General features: G+C 35.0%; 1 protein-coding gene across 2 annotated transcripts in view; it reads right to left on the bottom strand.

Annotated features, from left to right (window-relative positions):
• Positions 1-941: 941 nt before the first annotated feature.
• The window catches only part of zgc:171844 (uncharacterized protein LOC100151763 homolog), a 28910-nt gene continuing 10465 nt past the window's right edge, over positions 942-19386 (bottom strand). The window contains exons 3-6 of one of the 2 annotated variants that reach the window (XM_061885070.1): positions 7409-7482; positions 3792-3906; positions 1240-1310; positions 942-1146 (exon numbers count right to left, since the gene is read on the bottom strand). In XM_061885070.1, coding sequence (XP_061741054.1) covers positions 1028-1146; positions 1240-1310; positions 3792-3906; positions 7409-7482 — 379 coding nt within the window. In that variant the 3' untranslated portion in view covers positions 942-1027. Of the gene's footprint in view, positions 1311-3791; positions 3907-7408; positions 7483-19386 lie in introns of both variants that reach the window. The other variant, XM_061885069.1, reaches the window with a different exon arrangement.

The raw sequence follows: 19386 nt of genomic DNA on the forward strand, positions 1-19386 counted from the left end.
TTTTGATTAAATCGCAATGTTTGCCAGTCCTGATGTGTGTCAAATTTGGTGAGTTTTGAAACATGTTAAGGGGGTCAAACGTGAGTGTTTTTACAAAACTTTAGTTTTGAAGGGGGAATTGCAAACATTCTTTTCTTTCTCTCCTCTGTCCCCCCCTCCCTTGTGGAGGGGGTCCGGTCCGATGGCCATGGTTGAAGTACTGGCTGTTCAGAGTCGGGACCCAGGATGGGCCGCTCGCCTGTGTATCGGTTGTGGACATCTCTACGATGCTGATCCGACTCCGCTTGGGATGGTTTCCTGTGGACGGGACTCTCGATGCTGTCTTGGATCCGCTTTGAACTGAACTCTCGCGGCTGTGTTGGAGCCACTATGGATTGAACTTTCACAGTATCATGTTAGACCCGCTCGACATCCATTGCTTTCGGTCCCCTATAGGGGCGGGGGTTGCCCACATATGAGGTCCTCTCCAAGGTTCTCATAGACATCATTGTCACTGGCGTCCCACTGGGTGTGAGTTCTCCTTGCCCTTATGTGGGTTCTTCCGAGGATGTCGTAGTCGTAGTGGTTTGTACAGTCCATTGAGACATTTGTGATTTAGGGCTATATAAATAAACATTGATTGATTGTTGATTTTTGCTGAAGGATTTGTGTATGAAATCTAGGTCTAAGTGAGACCTACATTGAGGTTTTTGGTTCTTGTCGTTTTGACATTCCTACTGGAAGTTACAGGCAGTTTTGTCTGTGTTTTCTTCCTAGGAGGCGCTAGAGCGCAATTTTTTGTTCGGGGGTTAGGTTTTTTTAATTAAATGTTCGCCAGTCCTGATGTGTGTGTCAAATTTGGTGAGATTTGAAGCATGTTAAGGGGGTCAAATTACAGCTCAATGCTGCGGAATAATAGTAAAGAAAGAATAAAACGCTAGAAATGTAATAGGGTCCTCTGTCCCAAAGGGAGATTCGGTCCCTAATAACATTTAATTCAAATGAACATGCTCATATTTATTTGTTGATCATTTAGTGGACAGACGTGTCACATGACAGAGCAGGTGACGCCACAGCAGTCCTTGAGGAGCGTGAGTCCAGTTTTGGTGATGAGCGGTGGCGACGAGTGAGGAGATCTGGAAAGCGCCTTCCGGTCTCGCGGCGCACCTGAGAGTGATGATGACAGGTGACCTTGAGTCCACTTTGCCAACCAACAAAAGGTCAAAGGTTGCTGAACAGAAAGTGGAGCGAGATTCTCACCTTTGGTTCCTGGAGTCTTTGGGTATTTGGACTTCAAGAAGGTGGCCATTTCTACATCTTCTTCTCTTTCTCTGTGAAGAAGACATGTTTTTTCCATTAGCGAAGTGAAGTACTGCTTTTATGGATTCTACTGCATTTGTACGTGAAATTATGTACTGTATATACATACATATATATACACACATAAATATATGTATGTATATATATATATATATATATATGTATATATACACATGTATATGTATACATACACATTTATACGTATTCATTAACACATATATACATACATACATATATGTATGTATATATACTTATACATGTATATATTCATATTTATATATGTACATATATATGTATATTGTTGCGTTTGGACCAGATCTTCTGCTGGTCCCCCCCCAGGTTCGTTTGATGACACATAAGCTGGTTTTAAATGAATCCCAGACAGAGTAGTTTATTTTGAAATTTTATTCCAAAGCTTTGGGAGACCATCTATGCACAACACATTCAATTCGCATCGCCATAGTTGATCTGAAAACATTACGGAAGCCTTGCCTTTTTCACTACCCCACTCGCCCTCCCCTCTCCCCTACAGAGCGAATACCCTATCTATCTCCGTTAATATATATATATATATATATATATATATACACACATATATGTATATATACATATATATACACATACGTATATATCTATATATACATATATATATACGCACATATATATACACACACAAACACATATGTATGTTATATATATATATATATATATATATATATATATATATATATATATATATATATATATATACACATATATATACACACACATATATATATATATATATACACATATATATATATATATACACACATACATATATATATATATACACACACACACATTCATATATATATACACACATACATATACATACATACGTACATACAGATATATATATACGTACATGTATATACATACATTAATAGATACATATACATACATACATAGATGTATATATTCAGACATATTTACATACATGTATATATTCTGATATATTTACATATATACATGTATATATACACACATATTAGGGCTGCAAATCTTTGGGTGTCCCACGATTCGATTCAATATCGATTCTTGGGGTCACGATTTGATAATATATCGATTTTTTTGATTCGATTCATGATTCAAAAACATTTTTTTTCCGATTCAAAGCGATTCTGTATTCATTCAATACATAGGATTTCAGCAGGATCTACCCGTCTGCTGACATGCTAGCAGAGTAGTGGATTTTTATTTATTTAAGTTTTACAATTGTAAAGGACAATGTTTTATCAACTGATTGCAATAATGCACATTTGTTTTAACTATTAAAGGAACCAAAAACTATGACTTATTTTATCTTTGTGAAAACATTGGACACAGTGTGTTGTCAAGCTTATGAGATGCCATGCAAGTGTAAGCCACTGTGACACTATTGTTCTTTTTTATTATTTTTATAAATGTCTAATCATAAAGTCAATGAGGGATTTTTAATCACTGCTATGCTGAAATTATAACTAATATTGATACTGTTGTTGATAATATTCATTTGTGTTTCACTACTTTTGGTTTGTTCTGTGTGGTGTTTGTGTCTTCTCTCAATTGCTCTGTTTATTGCAGTTCTGAGTGTTGCTGGGTCAGGTTTGCTTTTGGAATTGGATTGCATTGTTATGGTATTGTTGTGTAGTGGTTTGTTGGATTGATTTAAAAAAAGAAAAACAGAAAAAAACCTGGGGGATTAGTTGATTGGCAACACTAAATTGGTGTGAATGTGAGCGTGAATGTTGTCGGTCTATCTGCGTTGGCCCTGCGATGAGGTGGCGACTTGTTCAGGGTGTACCTCGACTTCCGCCCAAATGCAGCTTATATAGGCTCCAGCAACCCCCCACAAGCCCAAAAGGGACAAGCAGTAGAAAATAGATGGATGGAAAAATAAAAAAATATATTTTTTTAAAAATAGATTTTTTTAAAAATGCGAATCGATTCTGAATCGCACAACGTATTAATTTCGGTTCGTATTCAAATCGATTTTTTTCCACACCCCTAATATATATATGTATACATATATATATATATATATATATATATATACACATACACATATACATATTTACATATAAATATACACATACCGTATTTACTTGAATTGCTGCAGGGCATATAGTATGCGCCTGCCTCGAATTACTGCCGGGTCAAACTCGCTTCCCAAAATTATTAGCGCATGCTTAGTATTACCGCCTGGTCAAACTCGTGACGTCACGAGTGACACTTTCCTTGTCGTCATTTTCAGAAAATCATCGTCAGTACATCTGTAAGTGCAAGTTAAAGCTCTTCTATGCAAAGCCACAGCCATTTATCAACAACACCCAGAAACGCCGCCGGCTTCGTTGGTTCCGAGCTCATCCAAGATGGACTGATGCAAAGTGGAAAAGTGTTCTGACGAGTCCACATTTCAAACGTGACAACTTCACTGGTTTTGGGTTGTGTATTCCCACAAAAAACCTCACCTGAGCCTCTCAAAGTCCACATCATCCACCAGGAAGTCCCGGGTCTCCACCAGTTTGTTGATCCGCCGCAGAAGCTCCTCCTCCCTCTCGCCGTCCTCCTTGGTCTTGTCTCCGTCTGCTCGGACGGACGGATTATATATTTTTTGCCACACTTCAGAAACCAGCATCTTAATTTTGAAACACGGCAGGAATTGTAGGAGGCGGCGATGGTGGTTGTCGCCGTGGCGACAGGAGCGGATGTTAAATGTCATGGAATCATTCTAACCGCCGATGCCCACCAAAAATAGCATCATGCTTTAGTTTATATTATAACACAGCCGGCAGTTCGGATGTTTTAGTCGCCATAGCAACCTTCCGCTCAGCTATAATTTCAACTTCTTAAAAAAAAAAAAAAAAGTGAGTTTCTATGAAAAATAAAATAAAATAAAAGACAAATTATCCAGTTGATTTAGAAACAAAGCTGGTTTCAACTACAAACCCCGTTTCCATAAGAGTTGCGAAATTGTGTTAGATGTAAATATAAACAGAATACAATGATTTGCAAATCATTTTCAACCCATATTCAGTCAACACGTGACAAAGAAGTTGGGAAAGGTGGCAAAAAACACTGATTAAGTTGAGGAATGCTCATCAAACACTTATTTGGAACATCCCACTGGTGTGCAGGCTAATTGGGAACAGGTGGGTGCCATGATTGGGTATTAAAACAGCTTTTATGAAATGCTAAGTAATTCACAAACAAGAATGGGGCAAAGGTCACCAATTTGTAAGCAAATTGTCGAAAAGTTTTAGAACAACATTTCTTAACAAGCTATTGCAAGGAATTTAGGGATTTTACCATCTACGGTCCGTAAAATCATCAAAAGGTTCAGAGAATATGGAGAAATCACTGCACGTAAGCGATGATATTACGGACCTTTGATCCCTCCGGTGGTACTGCAACAAAAACAAACATCCGTGTGTAAAGGATATCACCACATTGGCTCAGGAACACTTCATAAAACCACTGTCAGTAACTACAGTTGATTGCTACATCTGTAAGTGCAAGTTAAAACTCTGCTATGCAAAGCACAACCCATTTATCAACAATACCCAGAAACACCGCCGGCTGCGCTGGGCCCGAGCTCATCTAAGATGGACTAATGCAAAGTGGAAAAGTGTTCTGTGGTCTGACGAGTCCACATTTCTAATTATATTTGGAAACTGTGGACGTGGTGTCCTCCGGAACAAAGAGGAAAATAACGATTCGGATTGTTATAGGCGCAAAGTGGAAAAGCCAGCATGTGTGATGGTATGGGGGTGTATTAGTGCCCAAGGCATGGGTAACTTACACATCTGTGAAGGCACAATTAATGCTGAATGGTCCATACAGGTTTTGGAGCAACATATGTTGTCATCCAAGCAACGTTATCATGGACGCCCCTGCTTATTTCAGCAAGACAATGCCAAGCCACGTGTTACAACAGCGTGGCTTCATAGTAAAAGAGTGCGGGTACTTTCCTGGCCCGCCTGCAGTCCAGACCTGTCTCCCATGGAAAATGTGTGGCGCATTATGAAGCGTAAAATACGACAGCGGAGACCCCGGACTGTTGAACGACTGAAGCTCTACATAAAACAAGAATGGGAAAGAATTCCACTTTCAAAGCTTCAACAATTAGTTTCCTCAGTTCCTAAACGCTTATTGAGTGTTGTTAAAAGAAAAGGTGATGTAACACAGTGGTGAACATGCCCTTTCCCAACTACTTTGGCACATGTTGCAGCCATGAAATTCTAAGTTAATTATTATTTGCAAAAACAATTTTTTTTATGAGTTTGAACATCAAATATGTTGTCTTTCTTGGCATATTCAACTGAATATGGGTTGAAAATGATTTGCAAATCATTGTATTCTGTTTATATTTACATCTAACACAATTTCCCAACTCATATGGAAACGGGGTTTGTAAATGTGTGCAATAATCTGTTTTTCCGCACGTAAACAAACCAAGTATCGCTATCAGCGTGTGGCCATATTTGATGCACATGCTAAAAACTCACTACTGGCTCCAATGAGTCCTCTTCAAAATAAAAGTTGCCTGAGATACAACAATACTCATTTTGAGTCAATTTAACATGAAACTTAACTCCCTCGAATCTAATACTACAAACAGCTACAGTCGTTTTGTGAAGTAATGGAATAGCAATGTACAGTATTTTGTACATTATTGTGTCTCTACCTCACTGCGTGGTATAAAAAAATTGCCAAACTACAGGAATTGCTAGTCCATCAAAAAATAGCTAAGCTACTGGGAAATGTAGTTAAGTCATTTTTGTCTTTATTGCTTATTAAATTGATGGAACTGTTGTTTTTTTTATATTTGAAAAATAAAAAACAGTAAATAAGTTAGTTTGGTAAAAATCTTTGAGCCAAATAATAAAAAAAACAATTACAAAGATAGATAGATAGGTAGTACTTTGATTCCTTGAGAAAAAAAAAATATATATATATATTAAAAAATTAAACAAATCAATTTTTTCAAAATGAGAATTGATAATGAATCAAAAATTGTACTATATTCTGTTTGAAAAGTACCGCTTCCTGGGTATGATGTCACATGTTGACATTGCTGGTTTTAGGAGCAGAGGAGCATGTTGGGCAGCGCACACACACAGAGTACTTACAAGCAGACCCAGTGTGTGGACAGAAAAAGGCAGAATGGACGCATTTTGGTGTAAAAAGTCAAGATAAAGGTGAAGTTATAACACTGAAACACCCTCAGGAGGAGGTGTCGGAAGTGTTTTAGCTACTTGTAAATCACTAATCCTCGTCTCCATGGCGACAAATAAAGTAAGTTTCTCACAAGTACCATTATCACTGCAGGATGAGGAATAGCTAAACATGCTTTACTACACACTGTAGGAGGATACAATAGCTCACCGGTGTCACAATGTAAACAAATCTACCCCTGACATCCACTGTAATGATACCAAACACAGGAGCGTATCTAGTCGATATTACTATGATTACATCGATATTTTTTATCGTCAGAAAGTCCTTTTTCCTTTTTTAGAAATCCTTATGTTTTAAAGTCAGTAAATACGTCCCAGGACACATGAGGACTTTGAATATGACCAATGTAGTATCCTGTAACTACTGGGTATCAGATCGATACCTAAATATGCGGTATCATCCAAAACTAATGTAAAGTATCAAAGAAGAGAAGAATATGTGATTATTACATTTTAACAGAAGTCTAGATAGAACATGTTCAAACAGAAAACAAGCAGATATTAACGGTAAATGAAAGAGTGGATTAATAATCAATTTTTACAGTTTGTCCCTCATATTGTGTACAAAATAATAGGTGTATAAATGACACAATATGTTACTGCAGACTGATTAAGAGTCTTAGTTTGTTTACTTCCTACTAAAAGTCAAGTTGTCTAGTATTTTCATTATTTTATTAAAGGACTAAATTACTATAATAAACATATGTTTCATGTAAGATTTTTTTGTTCAAATAACGGCAATAATGCCATTTTTTTGTGGTACCCTTTATCTAGAAAAGTATCGAAAAGTATCAAAACACATTTTGGTACCGGTAAAAGTCTTTGAGCCTTTACCAGCTTGAACGTACCTGGAATGGAGACCAGTCCTTGCAGCTCTCGCTTCAGTCGGGTAATTTCCTCACACAGCTCTATGTCATCTATCCTGTGGGGATAAACAACATCAATCATCAGCAAAAACTAAGCAATGTTTGGAATGACGGCGTTATTGTCACAACGTGTTTTGGTCTTTTTGTGGAATGTTGAAATAGTAACAGTTTTTTAATTGAAAAATGGTATTACGGAATTTCGGAAAAACTGGAAAATTTTCAAGTTCTTAAACCAAATTTTTTTTCTCCTGACTAAGAGGAATGTTTGGACAGGAGAACGATTGAAATGGGTTGAAAAATGTGAAAGGATTCATTGCGCTGAAAAAGTTGGAAATAAGGTTAGAAAGATCCTCAAAATTCCTGGAAATTTGTTGAATGTGGAAAAATGGTAGTTTGAATTTCCAGGATGAGTGGAATGTGTTGATGTTGGAATGGCGAAACTTAGAAACATTTCCCATTCATTTTAATAGGAACTTCCTGGAAATTTTGGAATTTTGGGAAAAACGGGATTTTTTGGAAAATGATTAACAGCATGAATGTCCTGAATGAGCTGAATTGGTTGGTGTTTAAATTGTTTAAATCGGTCAAGAAATGTTGAAGTAGTAACAGTTTTTTAATTGAAAAATGGTATTACGGAATTTCGGAAAAACTGGAAAATTTTCAAGTTCTTAAACCAAATTGTTTTTTTTCTCCTGACTAAGAGGAATGTTTGGACAGGAGAACGATTGAAATGGGTTGAAAAATGTGAAAGGATTAATTGCGCTGAAAAAGTTGGAAATAAGGTTAGAAAGATCCTCAAAATGCCTGGAAATTTGTTGAACGTGAAAAATTTTTAGTTTGAATGTCCGGGATGAGTGGAATGTGTGATGTTGGAATGGTTTGAATAGGTTGAAAAATGTGGGAATTGTGAAACTTAGAAACATTTCCCATTCATTTTAATGGGAACTTCCTGGAAATTTTGGAAAAAAATCTGGATTTTTTTTTGGGAGCATAAATGTCCTGAATGAGCTTAAATGAGAATTGTTTAAATCGGTCAATATATGTTGGAGTATTAATTGAAAAATGGTATTATGGAATTTTGGGGAAACTGGAAATTTTTCAAGTTCTTAAACCAACTTGTTTTTTTGTCCTGACTAAGAGGAATGTTTGGACAGGAGAACGATTGAAATGGGTTGAAAAATGTGAAAGGATTCATTGCGCTGAAAAAGTTGGAAATAAGGTTAGAAAGATCCTCAAAATGCCTGGAAATTTGTTGAACGTGAAAAAATTTTAGTTTGAATGTCCGGGATGAGTGGAATGTGTGATGTTGGAATAGGTTGAAAAATGTGGGAATTGTGAAACTTAGAAACATTTCCCATTCATTTTAATGGGAACTTCCTGGAAATTTTGGAAAAAAATCTGGATTTTTTTTTTGGAGCATGAATGTCCTGAATGAGCTTAAATGAGAATTGTTTAAATCGGTCAATATATGTTGGAGTATTAATTGAAAAATGGTATTATGGAATTTTGGGGAAACTGGAAATTTTTCAAGTTCTTAAACCAACTTGTTTTTGTGTCCTGACTAAGAGGAATGTTTGGACAGGAGAACGATTGAAATGGGTTGAAAAATGTGAAAGGAGTCATCGCACTGAAAATGTTAGAAATAAGGTTAGAAAGATCCTCAAAATTCCTGGAAATTTGTTGAATGTGGAAAAATGGTAGTTTGAATTTCCAGGATGAGTGGAATGTGTTGATGTTGGAATGGCGAAACTTAGAAACATTTCCCATTCATTTTAATGGGAACTTCCTGGAAATTTTGGGAAAAGCGGGATTTTTTGGAAAATGATTAACAACATGAATGTCCTGAATGAGCTGAATTGGTTGGTGTTTAAATTGTTTAAATCGGTCAAGAAATGTTGAAGTAGTAACAGTTTTTTAATTGAAAAATGGTATTACGGAATTTCGGAAAAACTGGAAAATTTTCAAGTTCTTAAACCAACTTATTTTTTTGTCCTGACTAAGAGGAATGTTTGGACAGGAGAACGATTGAAATGGGTTGAACAATGTGAAAGGAGTCATCGCACTGAAAAAGTTGGAAATAAGGTTAGGAAGATCCCCAAAATTCCTGGAAATTTGTTGAACGTGAAAAAATGTTAGTTGGAATGTCCGGGATGAGTGGAATGTGTGATGTTGGAATGGTTTGAATAGGTTGAAAAATGTGGGAATTGTGAAATTTAGAAACATTTCCCATTCATTTTAATGGGAACTTCCTGGAAATTTTGGAAAAAAATCTGGATTTTTTTTTTGGAGCATAAATGTCCTGAATGAGCTTAAATGAGAATTGTTTAAATCGGTCAATATATGTTGGAGTATTAATTGAAAAATGGTATTATGGAATTTTGGGGAAACTGGAAATTTTTCAAGTTCTTAAACCAACTTGTTTTTTTGTCCTGACTAAGAGGAATGTTTGGACAGGAGAACGATTGAAATGGGTTGAAAAATGTGAAAGGAGTCATCGCACTGAAAATGTTAGAAATAAGGTTAGAAAGATCCTCAAAATTCCTGAAAATTTGTTGAACGTGGAAAAATGGTAGTTTGAATTTCCAGGATGAGTGGAATGTGTTGATGTTGGAATGGCGAAACATTTCCCATTTATTTTAATGGGAACTTCCTGGAAATTTTGGAATTTTGGGAAAAGCGGGATTTTTTGGAAAATGATTAACAGCATGAATGTCCTGAATGAGCTGAATTGGTTGGTGTTTAAATTGTTTAAATCGGTCAAGAAATGTTGAAGTAGTAACCGTTTTTTAATTGAAAAATGGTATTACGGAATTTCGGAAAAACTGGAAAATTTTCAAGTTCTTAAACCAACTTATTTTTTTGTCCTGACTAAGAGAAATGTTTGGACAGGAGAATGATTGAAATGGGTTGAAAAATGTGAAAGGAGTCATCGCACTGAAAATGTTAGAAATAAGGTTAGAAAGATCCTCAAAATTCCTGGAAATTTGTTGAACGTGGAAAAATGGTAGTTTGAATGTCCAGAATGAGTGGAATGTGTGGATGTTAGAATGGTTTGAATAGGTTGAAAAATGTGGGAATTGTGCAACTTGGAAAAATGTCCCATTGATTTTAACGGGAACTTACTGGAAATTTTGGAATTTCGTGAAAAGCGGATTTTTTGGAAAATGCATGAATGTCCTGAATGAGCTGAATTGGTTGGTGTTTAAATTGTTTAAATCGGTCAAGAAATGTTGAAGTAGTAACAGTTTTTTAATTGAAAAATGGTATTACGGAATTTCGGAAAAACTGGAAAATTTTCAAGTTCTTAAACCAAATTGTTTTTTTTCTCCTGACTAAGAGGAATGTTTGGACAGGAGAACGATTGAAATGGGTTGAAAAATGTGAAAGGATTAATTGCGCTGAAAAAGTTGGAAATAAGGTTAGAAAGATCCTCAAAATGCCTGGAAATTTGTTGAGCGTGAAAAAATGTTAGTTTGAATGTCCGGGATGAGTGGAATGTGTGATGTTGGAATGGTTTGAATAGGTTGAAAAATGTGGGAATTGTGAAACTTAGAAACATTTCCCATTCATTTTAATGGGAACTTCCTGGAAATTTTGGAAAAAAATCTGGATTTTTTTTTTGGAGCATAAATGTCCTGAATGAGCTTAAATGAGAATTGTTTAAATCGGTCAATATATGTTGGAGTATTAATTGAAAAATGGTATTATGGAATTTTGGGGAAACTGGAAATTTTTCAAGTTCTTAAACCAAATTGTTTTTTTTCTCCTGACTAAGAGGAATGTTTGGACAGGAGAACGATTGAAATGGGTTGAAAAATGTGAAAGGATTAATTGCGCTGAAAAAGTTGGAAATAAGGTTAGAAAGATCCTCAAAATGCCTGGAAATTTGTTGAACGTGAAAAAATGTTAGTTTGAATGTCCGGGATGAGTGGAATGTGTGATGTTGGAATGGTTTGAATAGGTTGAAAAATGTGGGAATTGTGAAACTTAGAAACATTTCCCATTCATTTTAAATGGGAACTTCCTGGAAATTTAGGAAAAAAATCTGGATTTTTTTTTGGAGCATAAATGTCCTGAATGAGCTTAAATGAGAATTGTTTAAATCGGTCAATATATGTTGGAGTATTAATTGAAAAATGGTATTATGGAATTTTGGGGAAACTGGAAATTTTTCAAGTTCTTAAACCAACTTGTTTTTTTGTCCTGACTAAGAGGAATGTTTGGACAGGAGAACGATTGAAATGGGTTGAAAAATGTGAAAGGATTCATTGCGCTGAAAAAGTTGGAAATAAGGTTAGAAAGATCCTCAAAATTCCTGGAAATTTGTTGAACGTGGAAAAATGGTAGTTTGAATTTCCAGGATGAGTGGAATGTGTTGATGTTGGAATGGCGAAACTTAGAAACATTTCCCATTCATTTTAATGGGAACTTCCTGGAAATTTTGGAATTTTGGGAAAAGCGGGATTTTTTGGAAAATTATTAACAACATGAATGTCCTGAATGAGCTGAATTGGTTGGTGTTTAAATTGTTTAAATCGGTCAAGAAATGTTGAAGTAGTAACAGTTTTTTAATTGAAAAATGGTATTACGGAATTTCGGAAAAACTGGAAAATTTTCAAGTTCTTAAACCAAATTGTTTTTTTTCTCCTGACTAAGAGGAATGTTTGGACAGGAGAACGATTGAAATGGGTTGAAAAATGTGAAAGGATTCATTGCGCTGAAAAAGTTGGAAATAAGGTTAGAAAGATCCTCAAAATGCCTGGAAATTTGTTGAACGTAAAAAAATTTTAGTTTGAATGTCCGGGATGAGTGGAATGTGTGATGTTGGAATGGTTTGAATAGGTTGAAAAATGTGGGATTTGTGAAACTTAGAAACATTTCCCATTCATTTTAATGGGAACTTCCTGGAAATTTTGGAAAAAAATCTGGATTTTTTTTTGGAGCATAAATGTCCTGAATGAGCTTAAATGAGAATTGTTTAAATCGGTCAATATATGTTGGAGTATTAATTGAAAAATGGTATTATGGAATTTTGGGGAAACTGGAAATTTTTCAAGTTCTTAAACCAACTTGTTTTTTTGTCCTGACTAAGAGGAATGTTTGGACAGGAGAACAATTGAAATGGGTTGAAAAATGTGAAAGGATTCATTGCGCTGAAAAAGTTGGAAATAAGGTTAGAAAGATCCTCAAAATGCCTGGAAATTTGTTGAACGTGAAAAAATTTTAGTTTGAATGTCCGGGATGAGTGGAATGTGTGATGTTGGAATGGTTTGAATAGGTTGAAAAATGTGGGAATTGTGAAACTTAGAAACATTTCCCATTCATTTTAATGGGAACTTCCTGGAAATTTTGGAAAAAAATCTTGATTTTTTTTTTGGAGCATAAATGTCCTGAATGAGCTTAAATGAGAATTGTTTAAATCGGTCAATATATGTTGGAGTATTAATTGAAAAATGGTATTGTGGAATTTTGGGGAAACTGGAAATTTTTCAAGTTCTTAAACCAACTTGTTTTTTTGTCCTGACTAAGAGGAATGTTTGGACAGGAGAACGATTGAAATGGGTTGAAAAATATGAAAGGAGTCATCGCACTGAAAATGTTAGAAATAAGGTTAGAAAGATCCTCAAAATTCCTGGAAATTTGTTGAACGTGGAAAAATGGTAGTTTGAATTTCCAGGATGAGTGGAATGTGTTGATGTTGGAATGGCGAAACTTAGAAACATTTCCCATTCATTTTAATGGGAACTTCCTGGAAATTTTGGAATTTTGGGAAAAGCGGGATTTTTTGGAAAATGATTAACAACATGAATGTCCTGAATGAGCTGAATTGGTTGGTGTTTAAATTGTTTAAATCGGTCAAGAAATGTTGAAGTAGTAACAGTTTTTTAATTGAAAAATGGTATTACGGAATTTCGGAAAAACTGGAAAATTTTCAAGTTCTTAAACCAACTTGTTTTTTTTCTCCTGACTAAGAGGAATGTTTGGACAGGAGAACGATTGAAATGGGTTGAAAAATGTGAAAGGAGTCATCGCACTGAAAATGTTAGAAATAAGGTTAGAAAGATCCTCAAAATTCCTGGAAATTTGTTGAACGTGGAAAAATTTTAGTTTGAATGTCCGGGATGAGTGGAATGTGTGATGTTGGAATGGTTTGAATAGGTTGAAAAATTTGGGAATTGTGCAACTTGGAAAAATGTCCCATTCATTTTAACGGGAACTTACTGGAAATTTTGGAATTTCGGGAAAAGCGGATTTTTTGGAAAATGCATGAATGTCCTGAATGAGCTGAATTGGTTGGTGTTTAAATTGTTTAAATCGGTCAAGAAATGTTGAAGTAGTAACAGTTTTTTAATTGAAAAATGGTATTACGGAATTTCGGAAAAACTGGAAAATTTTCAAGTTCTTAAACCAAATTGTTTTTTTTCTCCTGACTAAGAGGAATGTTTGGACAGGAGAACGATTGAAATGGGTTGAAAAATGTGAAAGGATTCATTGCGCTGAAAAAGTTGGAAATAAGGTTAGAAAGATCCTCAAAATGCCTGGAAATTTGTTGAACGTGAAAAAATTTTAGTTTGAATGTCCGGGATGAGTGGAATGTGTGGATGTTGGAATGGTTTGAATAGGTTGAAAAATGTGGGAATTGTGAAACTTAGAAACATTTCCCATTCATTTTAATGGGAACTTCCTGGAAATTTTGGAAAAAAATCTGGATTTTTTTTTTTGGAGCATAAATGTCCTGAATGAGCTTAAATGAGAATTGTTTAAATCGGTCAATATATGTTGGAGTATTAATTGAAAAATGGTATTATGGAATTTTGGGGAAACTGGAAATTTTTCAAGTTCTTAAACCACCTTGTTTTTTTGTCCTGACTAAGAGGAATGTTTGGACAATGGAACGATTGAAATGGGTTGAAAAATGTGAAAGGATTCATTGCGCTGAAAAAGTTGGAAATAAGGTTAGAAAGATCCTCAAAATGCCTGGAAATTTGTTGAACGTGAAAAAATTTTAGTTTGAATGTCCGGGATGAGTGGAATGTGTGGATGTTGGAATGGTTTGAATAGGTTGAAAAATGTGGGAATTGTGAAACTTAGAAACATTTCCCATTCATTTTAATGGGAACTTCCTGGAAATTTTGGAAAAAAATCTGGATTTTTTTTTTTGGGAGCATAAATGTCCTGAATGAGCTTAAATGAGAATTGTTTAAATCGGTCAATATATGTTGGAGTATTAATTGAAAAATGGTATTATGGAATTTTGGGGAAACTGGAAATTTTTCAAGTTCTTAAACCAACTTGTTTTTTTGTCCTGACTAAGAGGAATGTTTGGACAGGAGAACGATTGAAATGGGCTGAAAAATGTGAAAGGAGTCATCGCACTGAAAATGTTAGAAATAAGGTTAGAAAGATCCTCAAAATTCCTGAAAATTTGTTGAACGTGGAAAAATGGTAGTTTGAATTTCCAGGATGAGTGGAATGTGTTGATGTTGGAATGGCGAAACTTAGAAACATTTCCCATTCATTTTAATGGGAACTTCCTGGAAATGTTGGAATTTTGGGAAAAGCGGGATTTTTTGGAAAATGATTAACAGCATGAATGTCCTGAATGAGCTGAATTGGTTGGTGTTTAAATTGTTTAAATCGGTCAAGAAATGTTGAAGTAGTAACAGTTTTTTAATTGAAAAATGGTATTACGGAATTTCGGAAAAAACTGGAAAATTTTCAAGTTCTTAAACCAACTTATTTTTTTGTCCTGACTAAGAGAAATGTTTGGACAGGAGAACGATTGAAATGGGTTGAACAATGTGAAAGGAGTCATCGCACTGAAAAAGTTGGAAATAAGGTTAGGAAGATCCCCAAAATTCCTGGAAATTTGTTGAACGTGGAAAATTGGTAGTTTGAATGTCCAGAATGAGTGGAATGTGTGGATGTTAGAATGGTTTGAATAGGTTGAAAAATGTGGGATTTGTGAAACATTTCCCATTCATTTTAATGGGAACTTCCTGGAAATTTTGGAATAGCGGGATTTTTTGGGGAGAATAAATTCAGGAGAAGGAGCTTAAATGAGAATTGTTTAAATCGGTTCAAGAAATGTTGAGGTAGTAACAGTTTTTTAATTGAAAAATGGTATTATGGAATTTCGGGAAAAACTGGAAATTTTTCAAGTTCTTAAACCAACTTGTTTTTTGGTCCCGACTAAGAGGAATGTTTGGACAAGAGAAAGATTGTCTTAGGACTTGGAATAAGGAGTGGACTAAGATGCAGAGATGAGGTTAAAATAAAGGTTTTATTTTGAAACAACTTTTTAAACCTCCAGAGCACCTAATGATGAACAAAAAAAACACAGAACTAATTCCGGAAAAAGATCAACCAAAAATCACTCCATAAATAGGAGGAACAAACTAACTACAATTAATCTACTATAAAAAAAAACACAAAGCGCTCCAACAGGAGGAAGAACAAAAAAGGCTATAAATTAATACTTGATAAAGATAAACAAAAAAATCACTCAATCTTTGAGGAAAAAAGATTTTAGAAAAATACAAAAACTCACCAAATAGGTTGGACGAAGGCTAGAATAACAAAGGTTGCTCAAAAGGAGGAAAAAAGTAAAATTCAAAATTACAGCAAGAGATTTCTTGTTCCAATGAAGTAAACGTGGGAAGAAGCAAGACACAGGACAAGGGGAGGCATGAGCTTAAATAGAACATGACGGTAACGGGAAACAATCAAGTGTCAGGGATGACATCAGACTGGTGAAACAAGAGGAAGGGCCCGTGATCTGAAACAAGAGGAGTTGCTTTTCAAAATAAAATATGCAAATCACAAGACAGAAAAAAACAAGACAAGACTTGAACGATTGAAATGGGTTGAAAAATGTGAAAGGAGTCATCGCACTGAAAGAGTTGGAAATAAGGTTAGAAAGAACCCCAAGATTCCTGGAAATTGGTTGAACGTGGAAAAATGGTAGTTTGAATGTCCAGGATGAGTGGAATGTGTTGAATCGGTTGAAAAATGTGGGAATTGTGCAACTTGGAAAAATTTCCCATTCATTTTAACGGGAACTTCCTGGAAATTTGGGAATTTTGGGAAAAGCGGGATTTTTTGGAAAATGGTTTTCAATCCGCTTGAATCGTTACACTGTTCAAACATTTCTCTTAGTCAGGAAAAAAAAAAAGTTGGTTTAAGAACTTGAAAAATTTCCCGTTTTCCCAAAATTCCGTATTACCATTTCTCAAATAAAAAACGGTTACTACTTCAACATTTCTTGACCGATTTAAACAATTCCAACGTCAACCAATTCAGATCGTTCAGGACATTCTTTCTTCTATTCATTTTCAAAAAAATCCTGGTTTTCCCAAAATTTCCATGACGTTCCCATTGAAATGAATGGGACATTTTTCCAAGTTGCACAATTCCCACATTTTTCAACCGATTCAAACCATTCCACCTTCAACACATTCCACTCATCCTGGACATTCAAACTACCCTTTTTCCACATTCAACAAATTTCCAGGAATTTTTAAATGTTTTTCTAACTCAGTTTAGTGCCATGTCTCCTTTCACATTTTTCAGCCCATTTCAAATCATTCCATTGTCCAAACATTCCTCTTAGTCAGGACAAAAAAACAAGGTGGTTTAAGAACTTGAAAAATTTCCAGTTTCCCCAAAATTCCATAATACCATTTTTCAATTAATACTTCAACATTCCTTGACCGATTTAAACAATTCTCCTTAAAGCTAAAAAAGTTGGAAATAAGGTTAGAAAAAAAAACTAAATTCCTGGAAATTTGTTGAACGTGGAAAAATGGTAGTTTGAATGTCCAGGATGAGTGGAATGTGTTGATGTTGGAATGGTTTGAATCGCTTGAAAAATGTGGGACTTGTGCAACTTGGAAAAATGTCCCATTGATTTTAACGGGAACTTACTGGAAATTTTGGAATTTTGGGAAAAGCGGGATTTTTTGGAAAATGATTAGGAGCATGAATGTCCTGAATGAGCTTAAAGGAGGATTGTTTAAATCGTTCAAGAAATGTTGGAGTATTAATTGAAAAATGGCATTATGGAATTTGGGGGTAACTGGAAATTTTTCAAGTTCTTAAACCAACTTGTTTTTTTGTCCTGACTAAGAGGAATGTTTGGACAATAGAACGACTGAAATGGGTTGAAAAATGTGAAAGGAGACATCGCACTAAACTAAGTTAGAAAAAAATATAAAACTTCCTGGAAATTTGTTGAACGTGGAAAAATGGTAGTTTGAATGTCCAGGATGAGTGGAATGTGTTTGAGGTTGGAATGGTTTGAATCGGTTGAAAAATGTGGGAATTGTGCAACTTGGAAAAATGTCTCATTCATTTCAATGGGAACTTCATGGAAATTTTGGGAAAAGCGGGATTCGTGAAAAATGATTAGGAGCATGAATGTCATGAAGGAGCTGAATTGGTTGGTGTTGGAATTGTTTAAATTGGTCAAGAAATGTTGAAGTAGTGACAGTTTTTTAATTGAAAAACGGTATTACGGAATTTTAGGAAAACGGGAAATTTTTTGGTGTTGGAATTGTTTAAATCGGTCAGGAAATGTTAAATTAGTAACAGTTTTTAATTTGAAAAATGGTATCGCGGAATTTTGGGAAAACAGGAAATGTTTCCAGTTCTTAAACCAACTTGTTTTTTTGTCCTGACTAAGAGGAATGTTTGGACAGGAGAACGATTGAAATGGGTTGAAAAATGTGAAAGGAGTCATCGCACTGAAAAAGTTGGAAATAATGTTAGAAAAAAAAAAAAATCCTGGAAATGTGTTGAACGTGGAAAAAGGGTAGTTTGAATGTCCAGCATGAGTGGAATGTGTTGAAGGTGGAATGGTTTGAATCGGTTGAAAAATGTGGGAATTGTGCAACTTGGAAAAATGTCCCATTCAGTTTAACGGGAACTTCCTGAAAATTTGGGAATTTTGGGAAAAGCGGGATTTTTTGGAAAATGATTTTCAACCCGCTTGATTTGTTACATTGTACAAATATTTCTCTTAGTCAGGACAAAAAAATAAGTTGGTTTAAGAACTTGAAAAATTTCCCGTTTTCCCAAAATTCCGTATTACCATTTATCAAATAAAAAACGGTTACTACTTCAACATTTCTTGACCGATTCAAACAATTCCAACGTCAACAAATTCCGCTCATTCAGGACATTCATGCTTCTAATCATTTTCCCAAAATTCTAAAATTTCCATGAAGTTCCCATTGAAATGAATGGGACATTTTTCCAAGTTGCACAATTCCCACATTTTTCAACCGATTCAAATCATTCAAACATCAAACACATTCCACTCATCCTGGACATTCAAACTACCATTTTTCCACGGACAACACATTTCCAGGAATTTTTGTATTTTTTTCTAACTTTGTTTAGTGCGATGTCTCCTTTCACATTTTTCAACCCAGTTCAATCGTTCCATTGTCCAAACATTCCTCTTAGTCTGGACAAAAAAACAAGGTGGTTTAGGAACTTGAAAAATTTCCAGTTTCCCCAAAATTCCATAATGCCATTTTTCAATTAATACTCCAACATTTCTTGGCCGATTTAAACAATTCTCCTTACAGCTAAAACAGTTGGAAATAAGGTTAAGGGAGAATTGTTTAAATCAGTCAAGAAATGTTGGAGTAGTAATTGAAAAATGGTATTTTGGAATTTTGGGGAAAGTTTAAAATTTTTCAAGTTCTTAAACCACCTTGTTTTTTTTTCCTGACTAAGAGGAATGTTTGGACAGTGGAACTATTGAAATGGGTTGAAAAATGTGAAAGGAGACATCGCACTAAACAAAGTTAGAAAAAAAATACAAAAATTTCTGGAAATTTGTTGAACTTGGAAAAATTATAGTTTGAATGTCCAGGATGAGTGGAATGTGTGATGTTGGAATGGTTTGAATCGGTTGAAAAATGTGGGAATTGTGCAACTTGGAAAAATGT

Source organism: Nerophis ophidion, linkage group LG23 (genome assembly GCF_033978795.1).
Source record: "Nerophis ophidion isolate RoL-2023_Sa linkage group LG23, RoL_Noph_v1.0, whole genome shotgun sequence".
NCBI classification, from domain to species: domain Eukaryota; kingdom Metazoa; phylum Chordata; class Actinopteri; order Syngnathiformes; family Syngnathidae; genus Nerophis; species Nerophis ophidion.